An 18350-nucleotide genomic window follows, 5' to 3' on the forward strand; every position below is an offset into this window, starting at 1 on the left:
ATGAAAATGGAATACTCAATTGCCAGTCTTGTTGCATTCTTAAGATTCCAATTAATTATAAAAATAACTAAAAATCTGCTAAGATTCCAGAAAGCAGATGTAAAAAAGGTGACAAACTGTTTTAAAATGTCAACCTTAAATTTTTTTTAAAAGACAAATCAAGACTTTTCTCTATGAAATAAAAAAAGAAAAAAGGAACTGAAATTAAGAAGGGAAAACATCATTTTCTTCCTTCTTAGGACACATGGAATATGTCTCCTTTGATCTTGATGATGCCACCTTCTATAGTTGTGGGAACAGCCTGGTGCCCTCAAGGGACCTTCCTGTCACTGAAATACAGTTAGTCCAGATTCAGACTTGGGTCTGGCCCGATTGTCATTCTTATCCCTCTATATACCACCTCACCTCCCTGACAGGGCATGATGACAGTGCCCGACGTCGAGCTCTCCTTTAGTCCTTACGGATCTGAGGCTTGGACTTTATATTAAAATCCAACAAGGTACATCAGTGCCCCTTCTTTAAAAGGTATCATGAACTCGTCTATTGAAATGTAGATGTTTACAAAGAAGAAATGCTTGTACACTGTTAGGTAGTTCCCTCCGCTGCCAATGGACTTTTCATTTAAGACAGTAACTGCCGTGCTTGCCCATGTGCCCTCCTGAACTTCGTCAGCCATCACCAAAAACCGGCTAGTCCTCAAATGTCTCGGGTCATAAGCAATCTGGGGAGACCCAGGCGTGGGACAAGAAGGCAGGGATAACTTAGGTGTAAAGAGAACCATTCTTTACAGATCCTCGTGAAATAGGGTCCTCTAAAAGCCCTAGTGGGAGGATATAGGTGACTGAAGAGTCATTCAGCAAACAGGTGACTAAACGACACCTTCCCTTGGGGAAGTTTGTGAGGCTATGGCCAAACCGCTGCAGGATCTCTGCCAAGAAAACCCCCGGTGGGGTCACGAAGAGTCGGACACGAGTGAAAACCACTCAGCAGCCGCGTCCACCTGCCCGACCCTCCTGTTAGGAGGAGGAAGGTCGTGAGCGACGCGATCATGGTCACTGGGCTACGGGGCTAGGTGGGATGTGCAGAGGAGATGCTCAGAACGTCCTTACGAAGAGGTGCATGACAGGGAGAGGGGCTCAGTCTGGAAGGAAAAGGTCATGCGGGGTTGAGGTGGCTGTAGCCCCCCCACCGCTCAGCCGGACAGCCCCTCCCATACCTGATAAGCCCAAGGGAAACTTACCTGGGGACTCCAAGCTACTCTCGGTTGTTTCTTTAAAGAGGGGAATGATGGGGTAGCATGAAAACAAGGGAAGAGTGAGTGCCAGATTCGGGGGGCGGCTTTGGATGGGGTTCAAATGTTTTCTTTGCTGTTGATTTCTTGTGTGACCAGGAGCCGTGGTTTAATTGAACTTCTCTCAACTATATAATTTAGGATGTTGGTCTCTATCTCCAAGGTGTTTTCCAGCACCAAATTCTGCAGTCCCTTTATAGGTCAGCTACCACTTGTTCTTCCTCTTCTCTATGCCCCCCTCCCCAATCTAGAGAAGGCTAGAAAGAAAGGCTAGGGGAGGAGGGTGCCCACAGAGGACAGGCTGGAACCCGAAGCTGCAACTGCGTGCTAAAGCGGGCCTCGAAGTTCTGCTCCCAAAGAGATAAAGAGGAGCCCGCGGGCAGGAAGCCCTCGGACCAAGTACTGAGGCAGTTTCAGCCCCGACGCCGCCTGCGCTGACGTCATTCACAAGTAAGCGATGCCAAGCGAGGTTTGTGGTATTCGCGGTTAAGGTTCTCGTTTCTGTTAATAACTGTGATTTAAAAGAAGGGCTGGCAGCCTGGAGGCCTGAGAGTTGTTGTGGCCTTTGTCCCCGAGCCGCGGTGGGGAGCGCGGGGCGGGGCGGGGCGGAGCGGGGCGGAGCTAGCGGCTCCAGCTCCCGCGCGTGCGCGCTCCCTCGCGCTTCCGTACAACAAGATGGCGGCGCCCTGAGCTCTTCTGGCAGCGGCGCCGCGCTCCCGCGCTCCCCGCCCCCAGTCCGCCGAGGACCGCTGGGCGGCTTCCCAGCCAGAGGCTCGCGGGGCTCGGCTGCTCTGGGCCCGCCCCCTGCCCGCTGCCGCCCCTGCTCCCGCTCCAGCGTCCGCCTGAGTCACGGTGGTGCGTGCTCCCGAGCCTTTGGGCCCCGGCGCGGCTCGCGGTAAGCCAGGGGACCGGGAGGGGGGGGAGGGGGAGGGGCGGGGAGGCTGCGGCCTCCGAAGAGCATCCTCGGGCCGGAGGAGCCGCCCGGGCGTCGCGCCGGCCCGGTGCTGCAGGACAGGGGCGGGGGCCTAGTTGGGGGGCAGAGCACGGGTGCTGGGGGTGCAGGAAAAAGGGCAAAGTCATCCGCGCCCCCCACCACGTGCGCCCACTGTGTGCGGGGCACTGTGCCAGACGTTCTATATCCATTATCTCGACCCTGCGAGGCAGCTGCCCGTGTGATCCCCATCATACAGATGGGGAAATTGAGGCAAGCCAAGGCGAAGTGACGCAGCCCAGGGACCCTCAGCTAGGAAGTGTATGCAGCCGGATTTGAACTCGGGTCTTCCTGACCCCCTGATAGACCCTCGGCTCTTTTCCAGTGCTTCCACTTTGCCCCTACTGGGGTTTCTCCCAAGATCCCGCTTGATCTTGAGACAAAGCGCCCCAGCCCCCGAGGTCAATTCCTATTACACGAATCTGAAAATACTCATTGTCTCCGAGGCATTTCAAAGACCGTGTTGTCGGGAACCTGGGAAGATGAAGAGGGTAACTGCCCGTTAGATGCACATTACGTAAATGTCAATGCCTAGAGCCAATCAGAGCCTCAGGAGCCCAGATGGGCGAGGCTCTGAAGAGATGGAGCTTGCACTGGGGCCACGATTGATTTACCCACTATGAGATCGAAAGCTCATGTTCAGGTTGGCCATAAGTGAGGGGATGAATGGGAAAACTGCGCTTATTAAGCGTCGGCTGTGTCCCAGCATCGGCCAGAGGGCTGGGAGTACAAGCAGGAAGAGCCCCTGCTGTCGGGGAGCTCGCACTTTGGTGGGAGGATTCAGCACCTAACACACAGTTCACCTCCAGGGCTGATGGAGAGTCCGGGAAGTCCTAAGGGTGGAACGGTGGAGTGAGGTGGATGAGTATGGAGTGAGAGGGGACTTTGGGGCGTAGAAACTGGGCAAGTTATAAGGTCTACAGGGTCTCAGGAGATGGTGGTGGGCAGATGATGGGGGAACAGAGCTGTCCAGCAGCCCAGCCTCTGGGGGAGGGGGAAGCGTGGCTGTCCCCTTGGGATGGATGCTAGCCACCCCCAGAAGGATGAAGAGGGGGAGGGGAGGTTAGGGATATGGTGAACTTTAGGGCTACGACAACTTTTCTTTAAATTAAAAAAAAAAAAAGAAATTTGTAAACTAATGACTCAGCAAATACAATCTGCTATGCAAAATAATGAATTAAATGTTTACAAAAAGCCTTAGCATTTAACAAGGTAGAACCAAATAAATTAACAAATAGACAAAGTTTTTGCTTAGTGTCCTTTTCTGTGCCTGTTAGAAATTCTGCTACTTCTGGCTTTCTCTTACTTCTTCCCTTTTTCTTTTTTTATCTAGTTGTCAATGTGTGTGCAGTTCCGGGTCTGCCGCTTTCAGTTTTCATTATTTCTTTGTAGGTCTTCCCATATTTCCATGTTTGCTTCATATTTGTCATTTTTATGGAACCATGATCTTCCATTCCATTAATATCTTGGGGACAGAGGGGTACAGATCCAGACCTAGGATTTCATTGGTGTAAACTGTCTCCATTAATACAAACATCTTAAGGTGTTGTAGAGTTGCTTGGGGCACTTAATAGGATTATAAGTTTAGTGATCCAACCTCCTCATTTTATAGATGAGAAAAACTAAGGCTCAGAAACTTGTCCAAGGTCATACAGGTATGCCTATGAACACATTAGTGGATATCTGTCAGAGACAGGACTTGAACCCAGGTCTTCCTAACTTCAAAGCTGCCCTTCTATTCAAAGCATCTTACTGTTTCTCATAATTTATTTAGTGATTCTCAAATTGTTGGATGTATAGGTTGTTTTAATTATATATGTGTATGTATGTATATGTGTATTTAGAGAGAGAGAGTAGCTATGTATATTTTTATACAAATAGGTCCCTTCACCCTTTTGTCATGTTTTACAATAAAGTCTTAATAGAATCCACTGGGTCAAGGTCAAAACTCTGATTGTGTATTGCCTTCCCAAAATGTTTATGCCAGTCCAGCAACAATGTATACAAGTGTTTGTTTCCCAACAGCCCCATCAATGTGGAGTTTTAGAAATATATGTGAAACAAGGTTGCAGAAATAGGAAGTTCTAGCTTCAAGGCCCTGTGAAACATACTGATTTAATGACCTGGGCAAGAAACTTAATCTTTTAGTCTCTATGACTATAAAATGTAGATCTGAATTGGAAGAGGAAGTTTCCTCATCTGGGAGTTCTTTATACCAATGAAATGACTAGATCTGTCCAGTCGTTATCTATCTATCTATCTATCTATCTATGGATACATTTTATTATTTTGTGTGTTTGTGTATATTATATATAATATATACACAATTGTTTATATATATGTGTGTGTATATGTATGTATATGTATGTGTGTGTATATATATACATATATATATGTATATATATATATACAATAGTATGTAGTTATCTCTTCCACATCTTGGGGGTTTTTGTAAAATTTTTTGGCCCTGCCTTTGTACCAGAGGAGAAATCTGAATTATTATGGTATTAAAAGATAAAATATATTGATATTATATAATACTATATATTTATATTTCATGCATTTCTGAATTTCCAAACTTTTTTATGTCATCTGCTGCACCTTCCACAAAACTCTCCCAAAATTCCCATTTAATTTCCCATACTGACCCGCGACGTATCAAAACCTCAGTTGAAAAAAACATGATGTCCTGTTCCCCACACACCTCTCCCTCAGTTGTGGTTGTTAACATCCCACAACAGAAAGGGACCTGGGGAAAAAAACCAAATGTCACCTGTACAACCATAAGCACCAAATTATATACAATTTGGATTTTTAAAATTATGTATCTTAATACAATGGTGACAGTGATATCTTTCTTGCCTCCATGCCCCCTTCCAATGTCTTTTCATTCTGTAGCATTTCCCCGTTGGATTTCATTATTGCTTATTGATGAGGGTACCATTTTTACATGGTTGTAGCCAGCGTGTGGATGGTGGTTGTTAGTCTGTTGCCTCCCCTCTGCCTGACTTAGGATCATAGATAAAGACTTAGAAGGCACCTCTGAGATCATCATAATATGAGCTTCTCATAAAAAGTTGAAATGTGCATGGGATAATTGTATAATGAATATAGACAATATGACATATATACCTATATAATATAGTATATGCATATACACACACATATACACACACACACATATAAATAAAAGGTTTTCTAGTTAGTGTAAAGTGGACACAGCAGCTATTGAATGCCTTCCCCTCAAAGATGATCTGCCATCTATTCTGTATGTCTTATATACTTATTTATATACATATTGTCTCCCCATTAGAAAGCAAGCTCCCTGACGACAGACTATTTTTTTTTTTTTGCTTTTTCTTTGTAGCCTCAGCTTTTAGCACAGTGCCTGGCACATAGTAATGGCTTAATAAATGTTGATCGGTTGATTGATTGTGCTCTATCTCCATGGAGGTATGACTGGCAAAATTCCAAGTCCTTGAAGCAGAGATATGAGTTGTGAAGAAGAAACCTAGGTCTTGGTTCTGCTTACTGTGCAGAGTACTGGTGTTATGGACTGTTAAGGGGTCCCCTGGTCCTGTTGACAGTGGACAGAGTGCTGGGAATTTGGAATCAGGAGAGCTTGGGTTTAAATCCCGATTCCCATTCTAACAGTGTGACCCTGACCAAGCTTCTTGATCTCTCTACGTCTGAGTTTCTACAACTGTAAAATGATGGAGGGGTTGGACTCAGTGGCCTCTTAGTCTGGGCCCTGGATTTCTCAAATCAAATGTTTTCGCTTTCTCACATAAAACATCCTGGTAATGTTTCCAGGCTTCTTAGCCTGGAGAACTGGTCTTATTACTTCAGTTACTATTTCCACATAATTAGTTTCTTTTGTAATCCTGTGTATTTTGTTTTATGCTTTTAAAAACACTTCATAAGAGGGGGTCACCATAGTGCCATTGCCTGAGGGTCCAGGGCACAAAAAAGGTTAAGGATCCCATGGTGATGGAACCTTGACCAAAACAACCCCCACCACCACCACTACAAAGTTAGGGCATTTCAGATCCTGTTTAGGGTCGGGCACGAGGGATGAGGAAGCATCCGAGAGTTTCAGTACCTTTTTTCCCACCCAGAGAGAAAGGGGAAAGGTGCAGTCGTCAAACTCTCATGTTATTGATGCAGGCCTGGAAAATTCCACTTCCATTGCCACCCCCTCCATTCTCTTGCCTGGAGTTTCTCCTCAGGTCTCAGATGAATATGATATGGTCTCCTTTTCTCTGCCCTGCTGAGCACAGGCTGCTAGGAAGCCTCCCTAAAGCCGCAGCACCTTGCTTTGATCACCTTCCAGCTGGGGGGATAGCATCTAATTAGTGTTTATGGAGATGCTCTTTGTTATTCCATGACTTAAGACAGTCCAAGTGCCAATTATTTTCAGCAATGGACATCCCTGTTGAAAAAAAAAAAAACCACTGCAACCTGTTCCCCACATACCTCTCCTTCAATTGCGGTTGTTAACATCCCACAACAGCAAGGGACCTGGGGGAAAAAACTAAATATCACAAAACCTCTTAGAATCCATTAGAAGCTCCTATGACAGCCGGGTTTAGGATTTACCTCAATCCAAACGAAAGTGTGGAGTGTTAGACCTGGTTTACTTAGCCCCAAACCCCAGCCACCCCACACCCCACTCTGGTCCGCGGTTTCCCACTTCACTCTCCAGCCTGCTGCCCTAGAGGAGAGGCTGGGATTCCTTTTTAATGTGTTCATTTCATCTGCATTATTGTTAACAATAATCATCCACAAAACAAAACAATCACCTGAACAGCCATAAGCACCAAATGATACAGTTTGGTTTTTTAAAATTAGGTGTCTTAACACACACAATGGTGACAGTGATATCCTTCCTGCCTCCGCGCCCCCTTCCAATGTCTTTTCATTCTGTAGTGTTTCCCCCATGGATTTCATTATTGCTTGTTGATGAGGGTACCATTTTTATCTAGTTGTAGCCAGTGTGTGGATGGTGGTCGTTAGTCTGCTGCCTCCCCTCTGCCTGACTTAGGATCACAGATAAAGACTTGGAAGGCACCTCTGAGATCGTCATAATATGAGCTCCTCAGTTTACAGATGAAGAAACTGAGTCTCAGATGAAATGATACAGGTAGAAGGTGGCAGTGCTGTGAATCAAGCTCATACACCAGTCTTCCCATGTTTTTCTGTGTTCCTCTTTTCTTTGAATGTATAAGCATTTTTCCAAGATATTTCTTGCAAAGATTTCCTAGGAACATGGTTCCTAAGCTGTTTGCTGCAGTTCAGCAAACATTTATCCAGTGCTTATTAAATGGAAGGCATCATGCAGGCCCTGCCGTCAAGAAGCTCATAGTCTAACAGAGATTGGAACAAGAACAGGTCACTACTAGGATGATAAAGAGTGGGGTAAGGGGCCAAGGAGACACCTAGGCAGCCACCCAATGTGGGGAGGACCTGGCCCTGCTCTTGCGCTGTGTAATTTCATTAGGTGGTCTCATCACCGCCCACCATTTGTTCTCTCTCTTCTAATCTCTCCCCAACTCTCTGTTCCAGTTTCCAGTCTCTAATCTTCGACTGCCTATTAGACATCTCAAATTGGATGTCCTGCAGACATCTTAAACTCAGTGTGTCCAAAGCTGAACTCGTTATCTTTTCCCCAAAACCCTTCCCTCTTCCTAACCTACCCATTATTGTCAAGGGTCCCACTATGCTCCCAGTCACCCCAGCTCAAAATCTAGGTATCATCATCTACTCACTCTTACCCCCCACCATAGGCCATCAGCTGTAAAGGTACCTTGATGACATCTCCTATAGATGCATTCTTTCCTCAGACACTGCCACCACCCAGGGGCAGGCCCCTATCTGCTCTTGCCTGGCCTATCAAAATAGCCACCAGTGGGGCTGCCTGCCTCAGCTCTCTTTCCTCATTAATTCCATCCTCCATTCAGCTGCCAAAGTGATTTTCTTCATGCACAGGTCTGATCATGTCCCCCGCATCCAATAAACTCCAGTGGCTCCTTATTATCTCTTAATAAAGGGCTTTCAAATCCTCTGTTTAGCTTTTTAAAAAAAATATATATATATATATAATTTTTAATTTTCAACATTTACTTCCATAAGATTTTGAGTTTTAAATTTTTCCCCCTCCCTCCTCTCCCCTCTCCCCATTGCAATCTGATATAGGCTCTTCTTATACATTCATAGTAAATATATTTTCATATTAGTCATGATGTAAAGAAGAATTAGAACTAATGGGAGGAACCATGAGAGAGAAGAAACAAAACAACAAAAGAAAAGGAGAGCACATGATAAGCTTCCATCTGCTTTCTCTGGATGTGGACACCATTTTCCATTGTGAGTCTTTTGGAGTTGTCTTAGATCCTCGCATTGATGAGAAGAGCTAAGTCTATCAAAGACAGTCATTGCACAATGTGGCTGTTATTGTGTACAATATTCTCCTGGTTCTGCTCACTTTACTCAACATCAGTTCATATAAGTCTTTCCAGGTTTTTCTGAAGTCTGCTTGCTCATGATTTCTTATAGTATAATAGTATTCCATTTCATTCATATACCACAACTTGTTCAGCCATTCTCCAGTTGAGGAACATCCCCTCAGTTTCCAATTCTTTGCCACCACAAAAAGAGCTGCTATAAATATTTTTGTATATGTGGGTCCTTTTCTCTTTTTTATGATCCTTTTGGAATACAGCCCTAGAAGTGGTATTGCTGGGTCAGAGGTTATGCACAATTTTATAGCCCTTTGGACATAGTTCCAAATTGCTCTCCAGAATAGTTGGATCAGTCCACAACTCCACCAACAATGCTTTAGTGTTCCAATTTTCCCACATCTTCTCCAACATTTATCATTTTCCTATTTTGTGATGTTTGCCAATCTGGTAGGTGTAATATGGTACCTCAGAATCATTTTGATTGGCATTTCTCTAATCAATAGTGATTTAGAGCATTTTTTCATGACTATAGATAGCTTTAATTTCTTCCTCTGAAAACTGACTGTTTATATCCTTTGGCCACTTATCGATTGGGGAATGGTTTGTATTCTTATAAATTTGATTCAGTTCTCTATATATTTTAGAAATGAGAACTTTGTCAGAGACGCTGGCTGTAAAAAATTGTTTCCCAGCTTTCTTCTTCCTTTCTAATCTTGGTTGCACTGGTTTTGTTTGTGAAAAACTTTGCAATTTAATGTAATCAAAATCATCTATTTTGCATTTCATAATGTTCTCTATATTTTGTTTGGTCATATGTTTAACTTTTAAACCCCTTCCTAGCCTAGCCCCTTCCTACCTTTCCTGTGGCCTTATGCCTTAGTCCCCTCCCTGTTCTCTGTGATCCAATGACATGGTCCCCTGACTCATGCATTTTCCCTGGATGTCTCTGTTACCTGGAACTCTCTCTCCCTTCATCTCCACCTTCTGACTTCCCTGGTTTCCTTCAAGTCTCACCTTCTTCTACAAGAAGCCTCCTTTCCATCTTCCCCAGTCTTAGTGCTTTCCCTCAGGGACACCCCCCCCCCCCGCCTCCCATTTATCCTGTGTGTATCTTGTTTGGACATAGATTTTTGTGTGTTGTCTCCCCATCAGATTGGGAGTTCCTTGAGAGAAAGGACTGGATTATTTTTTGCTTTTCTTTTTATCCCTACTGCTTAGCACAGTGTCTGGCACATAGTAGGTACTTAAAAACATGCTAGTTGACTGACTGACTGGCTTCATGGAGGAGGCATCATTTAAATTGGGTCTTAAAGGAAGAGAATTACTTCAGTAGGGAGGAAGGAAACTAGTATTAAGTGCCTACTATGTGCCAGGCTCTGGGCTAAGCACTTTACAGATATTATCTCATTAGAATCTCTACCTATTAACTTGGGGTCATGGGATTCTAGAGTCCAGCACCCTCACTTTGAAGAAGAGACAGAGATAAATGGGAAGTGATTCCAGGTACGAGTGATGGTGAGATCAAAGGCACCAAGATGGGAGGAGAAGACAGGGTGAGAGAAGCGGGGAAGTCCATTTGGGCTGGAACGTAGAGTATGTGAAGGGATCATGGGAGGTAGGGTCATAGGATAAGGGCAGCCAGGTGGCCCAGGGGCTAGAGCTCAGAACTTGGAGTCAGGAAGACCCGAATTCAAATCCAGTTGCAGACATCTCCTAGCTGCGAAACCCTGGGCAAGTCAACCTCTGTCTGCCTCAAACTTCCTCATCTGCAAAACGAGGATAATAATGGCACCTACCTGCCAGGGTTGTTGTAAGGCACAAGTGGATCAATAGGGAGCGTCCCAGGAGCGTCAGTGCTGACCTTTGGGACCCCCTGTGTTAATTCAGTTGATCTTCACAACCCTGAAAGGTAGGTGCTATTATTACTTAAACTTAAAACTGCACCGAGACTTTTGGGACACCCTGTATGGGTAAAGCATTTTGCGAACCTTGAAGCTCTTTACAAGTGTCAGCAGCTGTGATGAAAGTTAGAGCTGGACCGTGGAGGGCCTTGAATGCCAGAACCAGTACTAGAGACTTCACTTGGTATAGAGTAGGTCACCACAGCAGGCATTTGAGTAGAGGGTGTCCTGATCAGAAGGGAGATTTCTTTCCAGTTTCAGCTTGGAAGGTATGGAAGAGAGAGACTGCAGGTAGTCTAGATGAGAAGGGCAAGGAAGGGCCTGACCTGGGGTGGTTATAAATCTACTTAAACAGCATGGAAACGGCCTGTTGTCCTTTGGAAACCATGACCCAGATTCATTCCTCCACTTGTTAAGGCTGTTTAGTGACTTGTGCAAGGTTCTATATTCAGTAATTGGCAGTGTCAGAATCTGAACTCTATCCTGTGACTCCAAATTCAAATCTTTGTTCTGTCCTTATTGTAGTTCTTATTCCTTGAGGGTGGGTCAATGTGTCCCAACCATGGGACCCTTTTAGAAGTGGTGATGCACAGGGGTCTAGAGCATCTGCTCATGTAGAACCCACAGGTGTTAATGGGCTATATCGGGCAACGTCATCTTGTCTTTGTCCTCATTTTACCGAGAGGAATGGGACTGGCCCCGAGTCCCAGGAACAAAACAGTGACTCCATTGTTGTGGTTGTTGTTGTGGTGGTTGTTTTCTCCTTTCCTAGGAAATCGGATAAACCCATTGAGAATGTCCGAGAACCGTGATGACAAGCCTCACCCAAGCGATTCAGAGCAAACCCTGGAAGATGGTGTAGACAGGGCTGATGAATCGGTCCGGAAGAGGATCCGGCAGAGCACTCCCAGCCCGCAGAGACTGCCACGGCCTCAGTGTAAGCATATGAGCCCCTTTCCCATGTCACCAGCAGCAGAGGGGCAGGCCTGGTCACCAAAGGCCAGGCACATTAGCCTGTGCCCGTGTCCCTGTTTGAGGTGACTGGCACACACACTGCATGTACTGAGCAGCACGTGATTTAAGGGTACAAATGTGGCCAGTAATTAACATTGGAGAAAAGCTGCTTGTCCTTGTCCAGCAGGACTTGGCTCATTGCCTCATCAGGGTGAGTCCTGCAGGCTTTCACTTACGTAGGGAAATGAATATTTTAGAATGATCGGATTGGCTGTCCTTCCTCTGTCCTCCTGGGCAGTGTAGCTTCTCTGCACGTCTTGGTAGAACTGGACAAAAATGATGATAATAGCTAACATTTATATGCTTCTGTTTTTTTTTCTCCCCAAATTGGTATCCCATGACCTTTTATTTTTAAAACATCGAAGCATAGCATCACAGGTTTAGAGCTGCGAAGGATCTCAGAGGCCATCAACCCCCTCATGCTAAGGAGGAGGAGCCCCAGAGGAGTTAGGTACATGACTTGCCTAAGGTCATGCTGGTACCACACATTCAAGGTAGAATTTGAACCCAGGTCCTTCAACTCCAAAGCCAGAACGCGTTCCTCTCTTTCATGACTTCCCGATGTACTTCATCATATTCTAACTTTTCTTTTATCTATTTAGTGCCTCTGGGAGGGTTTTACGTCAGTCGTTTCTCCATGTACGCTTTCATTCACCTCCACTGAACTCTCCACTTTGATAAATAGCAAATTGAACAAAACCAACCAACAAAGCAGCCACATCCAACAGTGGTATCCATAGTCCCCTAGCAGTCCTGAGAGGAGAGGCTAACTGACATTTATATAGTACTTTCAGTGCAACTCCAGCCCATAGCATTGCTGCCATTTTGTGGCTCAGTGAACTTAACCCACTTGCCTGTGGTTGTGTGACGAATAGATTTTGAAGGTGGGATTTGAGCTCCGGTCTCTCCTGCCACTAGGTCCAGGGCTCTTTCTCCTGCTCCATTCTGCCTCTCTGCCTACTTTTTTTTTAAACAATTTACATGATGCTTTGCATGCATCCTCCCCCTTGATCCTCGCAGCAGTTCTTTCAGGTCAGTCCTGTGAGTCTGAGACTCCTCATTTTACAGATGAGAAAACTCCTGCGGGGTGTGTGAAATGTGCCCTTCTCACTGAGAGTCTGACTTTTTTGTTTCCCTCCAGGGTTGAGCAGGTGACCGTGTGTGTGTTGGTTTGTGCATGGCTGTGAATTTACCACATCCTACCCCCGGTGCCCCAGGGCTTGGCTCCCATGAGTATGAGAGGACTTCTTTGTATGAGCCTGTCACATTCAGTGCTGAGGCTGGATCAGAGGGTGGTTTCCATGTGCCCCACTAGAAGCTGCCCCAACCTGTGATTTTTTTTTTGTGGGCTACTAAAAAATTGGTAAATGTGCCAGAAACTGAGGTGGTTATTTTTTTTTGAAGGCCTGTCATAGTTTAGGTATGTCAGAGTGATGGTATCTCTTTAAAATGCAGTTGGCAGAGAGTTAGAATAAGTACAGACATTCCCGGCACTTGTGGTGCTCTTTTGAATTGTTCGGAGCACTTCCCAGGTGATTATTCTGCCCTTCCTCCAAGCGTCTCTTTAGTGAGTAGAGGAAGGCCCTCTTGTAATGTAGTTCATCTTGGAATTAATGAATTCACTCATTCATTCATATTCATGAATGAATTTATCATTCCTTATTAGACACTGATGCTGGTGTGCCACCGGTCGCAGGAGGCCAGCTTCAGATGATCCCATGGGTGATTCATCAGTTTAGATGTTTCATCCCTGAGGAGAATGTAAGCCCCTTGAGGGCAGGAGCTATTTTTCTTTTGTCTTTGTATCCTCAGGAGCTAGCACAGGGATTGCTGGAACCAAGGATTAGCTGCCCTGATGCTCTTCCTGGCTCTCATCTCCAGCGCATGTGGTTAGGAAAGCATGGCATGGTGCATCCCAGCCTTTTCTCTCCTGGCTGCCCTTAGTGCGGAGTCAGCAGATGAGGGTCAGTCGAAGGAACTGGAAGACATTTACCCTGGAAAAGATGAGGAGGAGACTGTGATAGTTCTGTGTGAAGTATTTGAAGGAGTGCCATGGGAAACTGGGATCAGATTGGTCCTGTAGCCCCAGAGGGCAGAACTGGGAATAAGAAGCTGGAGAGACAAGTTCATGCTTGATGTCAGGAGAACCTCACTAAAAATGAGAACTTTTCACAAGTAGAGGGGACGCTTCTGGAAGAAGCAGACCCTGCCCCCGCATCCCGTCATGGCAATCTTTGAGTAAAGGCTGGGTACCAACGTGTCTGGTCTAAAGGAGGTTCTTTTGGGGATGCAGGTATGTGCTGCATGCCACAGAAGTCCCTTCCAATTCTGAGGTTCTGTGACTCAGTGAAAAGTGATTTGTGACTGTGAGTTCTCATTAAAAGACAATTCTTTGGTCTGTGACTATAGTCATTCTTTGTCCTATTACTGGCTGCCCTTGCCCTGCCAGGGAAATCAGAATTCTTTCATCTGTTCCCATTTCTCTTTGCTGGGTAGCCCCTGGCATTTGGCTGGGGCTGCCGTGTCTCAGCCCACTCTGTGAGCTAATCTGTGCAGCTCACAAAAGAGATTTGACACAGAAGAGACTTAACAAATCATCGAGTCCGATGCCCTCATTTCACAGCTTAGGAAATAGGCCTCAGAGAAGAAAAGGTTTCCCAAGGTCTCCCAGCCAATGTGGGGGCAGGTCAAGGCTCAGAGGCCAGGGCTCCTGCCCCTGCTGGGTCCTACCTGGTCTCTAAAACTCTCCTTTGGGCCTCCTTAGCTACAGCATTCCGTATCCTTTCTCCATTCTAAGTGAACAGAGGATTTATAGACCTCAAGGTCAGGAAGTATGAGCACCCTCTGAGTCGAGGATTACAAAAAGGAAAAACATGGATGTGATGAGCCATCTCCTGGAACCTTTCCAGAAGGAGCTGACCTCAGGGCGTGGATTGTAGCAGTCAGAAAACTGAGATTTAGGGGTCTGGGGCAGCTGGGCCTGGAGTCAGGAAGACCCGAGTTCAAATTCAGGCTCAGACACCTACTGCTCGTGGGACCCCATGCAAGTTTGCCTCAATCTCCTTAGCAGTAAAATGGGGATAGTAACACTGCTTGCCTCCCAGGGTTGTCATGAGGACCAAATGAGATAATAGTTGTTGAAGTGCTTAGCACAAGGCCTGGCTCATAGGAGGACTTATTTAATATAAATGCTTATTCCCTGCCCCCCCCCCCAAAAAAAAACCTCAGGGAGCTTCCCATTTAAAAAGTGACTCATGAAAGATAAATTGTAATTTTGGAACATGGAACACAAGGCAGTGTTGTAAAGACAGGAGTTTTTAGTGACTGATAAGGAATCTTGAAACCAGAATCTCACAGTTTTTCCAGCACTGATTCATTAGGCAGAACTCTCCCTAGAATGGAGCATGAGATAGCGTGGTATAAAAAATGAAAAGAAATTTGGATCTGGAAGCAAGAGACCTGGGTTCTAATCCTGCTTCTCACACTTAACTAGCCATGTGACTTTGGGCTCTGAGCCTCAGTTTCACCATTTTTAGACTGGAGATGGTGATGCCTGCCCCCACCTACACCCACACGAGCATCTCTGTGCAGAAAGCCCTTTAGAAACCTCAGGAAGCTTGCTCCGTCAGTGTGAGTCACTGACTGCCATTCTAGTTTTGTGCTCACCAAGCCAATGCCAGGTCCATTATCGTGTGACCTTGGGTGAATCCTTTGTCTCCTCTGTTCCTCATCTGCAGCATGAGGGAGGTGGACCAGATGGTCCTTGGAGGTCCCTCTCCATCCTGAATCTGTCATTCGCTACACCTCAGTCCACCAGGATAGCCTGTCCTGTGCAGATGACAAGGAGTAGATCTGCCAGGTGACTCTTCTGTCAGAAGTCACCAAATTATATGTGAACCAATCTCTTATTCATTTGGTTAGTGAATCATCATTCCCAAGCTGACAAAGTTGAGTTTGTGAAACTGCAAAGCCAACGATCAGCCCCTGTACAATGATGTTTCCACCAAGGTGGCAAGGCCCTGCCAGAGATGGCCACTGGCTTTGTCCATAGTGCTGCTGTGCCTCCTCCATGGGCCACCCCATCATGTTGCTTGGAGCCTCCATCTTGGCATGTATGCCGCCATCTTCCAGGCCCTCACTGCAGAGGAGATTGGTCATCATCCCTTCTCGGGTCCTTCTGTTTGGCCCAGAATTTGATGCCTGTTGGTGCTATGCTTTGCTTGCTGGTCTCCCCAAGAACATACTGATTCAATTGGGTTTCCAGCTCGTCAAGGTACTGTGTAAGTGGACCAGACTTAGGGTGGGACATCTGGGGGCAGGCTGATCTCCATGCAGGTTTAAAGCACCGAACTTTATCACAGTCTGTGCTTCTGCCTCTGGCTCTACTTTCCCTAAAAAGCTAGACTGAATTCCCCTTGTTTCGTCTTGGTAGGTTTTTTTGGGCTGTTCTCTTGTCATGTCTGCAAGCTCCAGAGCTATTAGATGACAGAATCTTAAGTCCAGGCAGTACCTGGACAGGAATCCCCTCAACAGCCTAGCCAACAGGTGGTGAGCTAGCCAGCCTTCCACTGCAGACCTCAGCCTCCGTCCCCTCTGGGACAGCTCCAGGTGCTGGCAAATTCAGTCCTAAAGGCAGCACAGCAGAGTGGAGAGAGGGCCAGCCCTGGAGTCAGGAAGAGCCAGCTTCATGTCCTGCCTCTGACCCAGGCTGGGGGATCCCAGGCAATCACTTAACCCCTCAATATTGCTGGGCAACTGCTTAGAACTAGCAGGCTCCGAACAGCTACTGACAGCTGCATTAGTAAGGAAATTTCAAATGTATTTTAATCAAATGTATTTTAAATTGAAAAGAAAAATCCCACTACCGTTGAATAACTAGAGGAAAATGAAGCTATTCTAGTGGACCTTTCTCTAGTGAGTAGCCAAGAATCGAAAGGAGGCTATTTTTGTGGGCTCTGATTGTCAATATAAAATAATAATAATCCAATAGTAATAACATTTATATAGTGCTCTCAGGTATGCAGAGTGCCTTACACTTCAGCATCTGACCCGTTGCAGACTCACTTTGATCAGCTCACCTGGCTTACTGGATTCACTAACCAAATTAACAAGACATTGACCTAAAGCAGAATGAAAAGTCTTCCTTTAGAGAGGGGAAGCCATTTAACAGGAGAGTAAATACTCTCTACAATGAAATCAGATGGTTCAGTCGAAAAAAAGAAAAACAATCCATTTGCTTAAGGGCATTGACTCTTAGTGTAGTAGAAAGAACCCTGCGCTTAAAGTCAGGAGACCTGCCTGGGTTCATATCCTGGTTCTGACAGACCTTTCACTCCTCCAGAATCATGAAAGCTACTTAGTAAGAATGCTTGACCTAGAAGGCTGCCAGGTGGCACATTTCCATCCCTTCCTTCGCCTCTTCCCCCCAGGGGCCACACACCTGGTGAGCTCCTGCTCACCCCCTTCATTTTATTACTCCCATATGTGGCGTCCCCAGCTGTAGCTTCCACGTGTCTTAAGCGCCCATCTTCTCTCTCCCCTGATGCCCCGAAGGGTTAGGGTCCGTCTCCCTTCCTTTCCACCATGAGGGTTTGAAAGTACATTTGGGATAATGGCCTTCCCATGTATGTCTCTAAAAGCAGCCAGCTGTAGTGCAAGCAGTATCCTGTTTCTCTTTGATACAGATAAACCCCATGCGATGAGACTCCAGGTTATATTTGCAGACTCATGTTACAGCAAAACCTAGGGGCTCCAGTGTCGCTGGCCTCTGAGAAATTTCCAAGAATTAACCCCCAAGGAACTTCAGCTTTTCCTGCTGTCTTGAGTTTTAGCCACCCCCCTGCGGAAGCCTTCTTCCATGTAACCCTGGTTCTTGAAATCCGTGCCAGACTCTGGTGGGTCCTGCCAAGCTGGAAAGGCATTGAGTTTGGGCCTGGGGATGGGCAGCACCCTGGTGGCCTCTTTGGGTCCTGGGAGCAGCCTTGCCAGTTTGAAGACTCATCCCTAGGTTTGCCATCAGGGGACAGAATTTTTTTCAGCCTTAGAATCTCATAAATTGGTTTATTAACCACAGCACAAATGCAGCTGTTGTAGGTGACTCACAAGGCATTTGTGGGACTGAATCTCCTCACTGTCATACAACAGGTGGCCAGGGTTATCTTAATCACTGTGTAAGGGAGACTTTGGTCGTTTCCTCCTGTTTACTGCTACCTGAAAATGCTGGCAGACGTTTAGTTAACCCTGTGACCAAATAAAGGTTTAAATCAGGCTGGTTCCTTTTGTCTGAGTATAGTGGAGGGGGGCAGGGCAAAGGCCTTAAAAAAAAAAAAGACTAGGAAGTCACCTTTGACCCACTTCAGAAGATCCAGACCTTTAAAGACCATTCTAGCCTTGGACAAAACAGTGTGCTGGACTAATGGCTCAATTTTATAACTAGATCTTATCACTTGCCTGTGAGATAAGGATTAGGCATCCCGGCTTCACTGGGAACTTCTCTTCTGTCGGACCTGCTGTCCCCTCGCCCCAGACCCTCTTCTGCTTTGTTTCCCAGTTCATAGCACCTGGAGAGTTACTGACCCAGAGAGTTACCTCCTTAGGGAAATGGGGAATGAATAAGTTACTGACGTCATGGAACGTCTACCCTGCCCCCAATTCTGAAAGTCCTGGACCTTCTCCCTTCTGCCCCAGCTGCT

The 18350-nt window shown here is 46.0% G+C and overlaps 1 protein-coding gene across 1 annotated transcript in view; it reads left to right on the forward strand.

Annotated features, from left to right (window-relative positions):
* The first annotated feature begins 2162 nt into the window (after positions 1–2162).
* Positions 2163–18350, forward strand: part of TCP11L1 (t-complex 11 like 1) — a 34449-nt gene continuing 18261 nt past the window's right edge. The window contains exons 1-2 of the mRNA XM_036763142.1: positions 2163–2186; positions 11417–11581. Coding sequence (XP_036619037.1) covers positions 11440–11581 — 142 coding nt within the window. The 5' untranslated portion in view covers positions 2163–2186; positions 11417–11439. The remainder of the gene's footprint in view (positions 2187–11416; positions 11582–18350) is intronic.

This window comes from Trichosurus vulpecula, chromosome 6, assembly GCF_011100635.1.
Source record: "Trichosurus vulpecula isolate mTriVul1 chromosome 6, mTriVul1.pri, whole genome shotgun sequence".
Taxonomy (NCBI): domain Eukaryota; kingdom Metazoa; phylum Chordata; class Mammalia; order Diprotodontia; family Phalangeridae; genus Trichosurus; species Trichosurus vulpecula.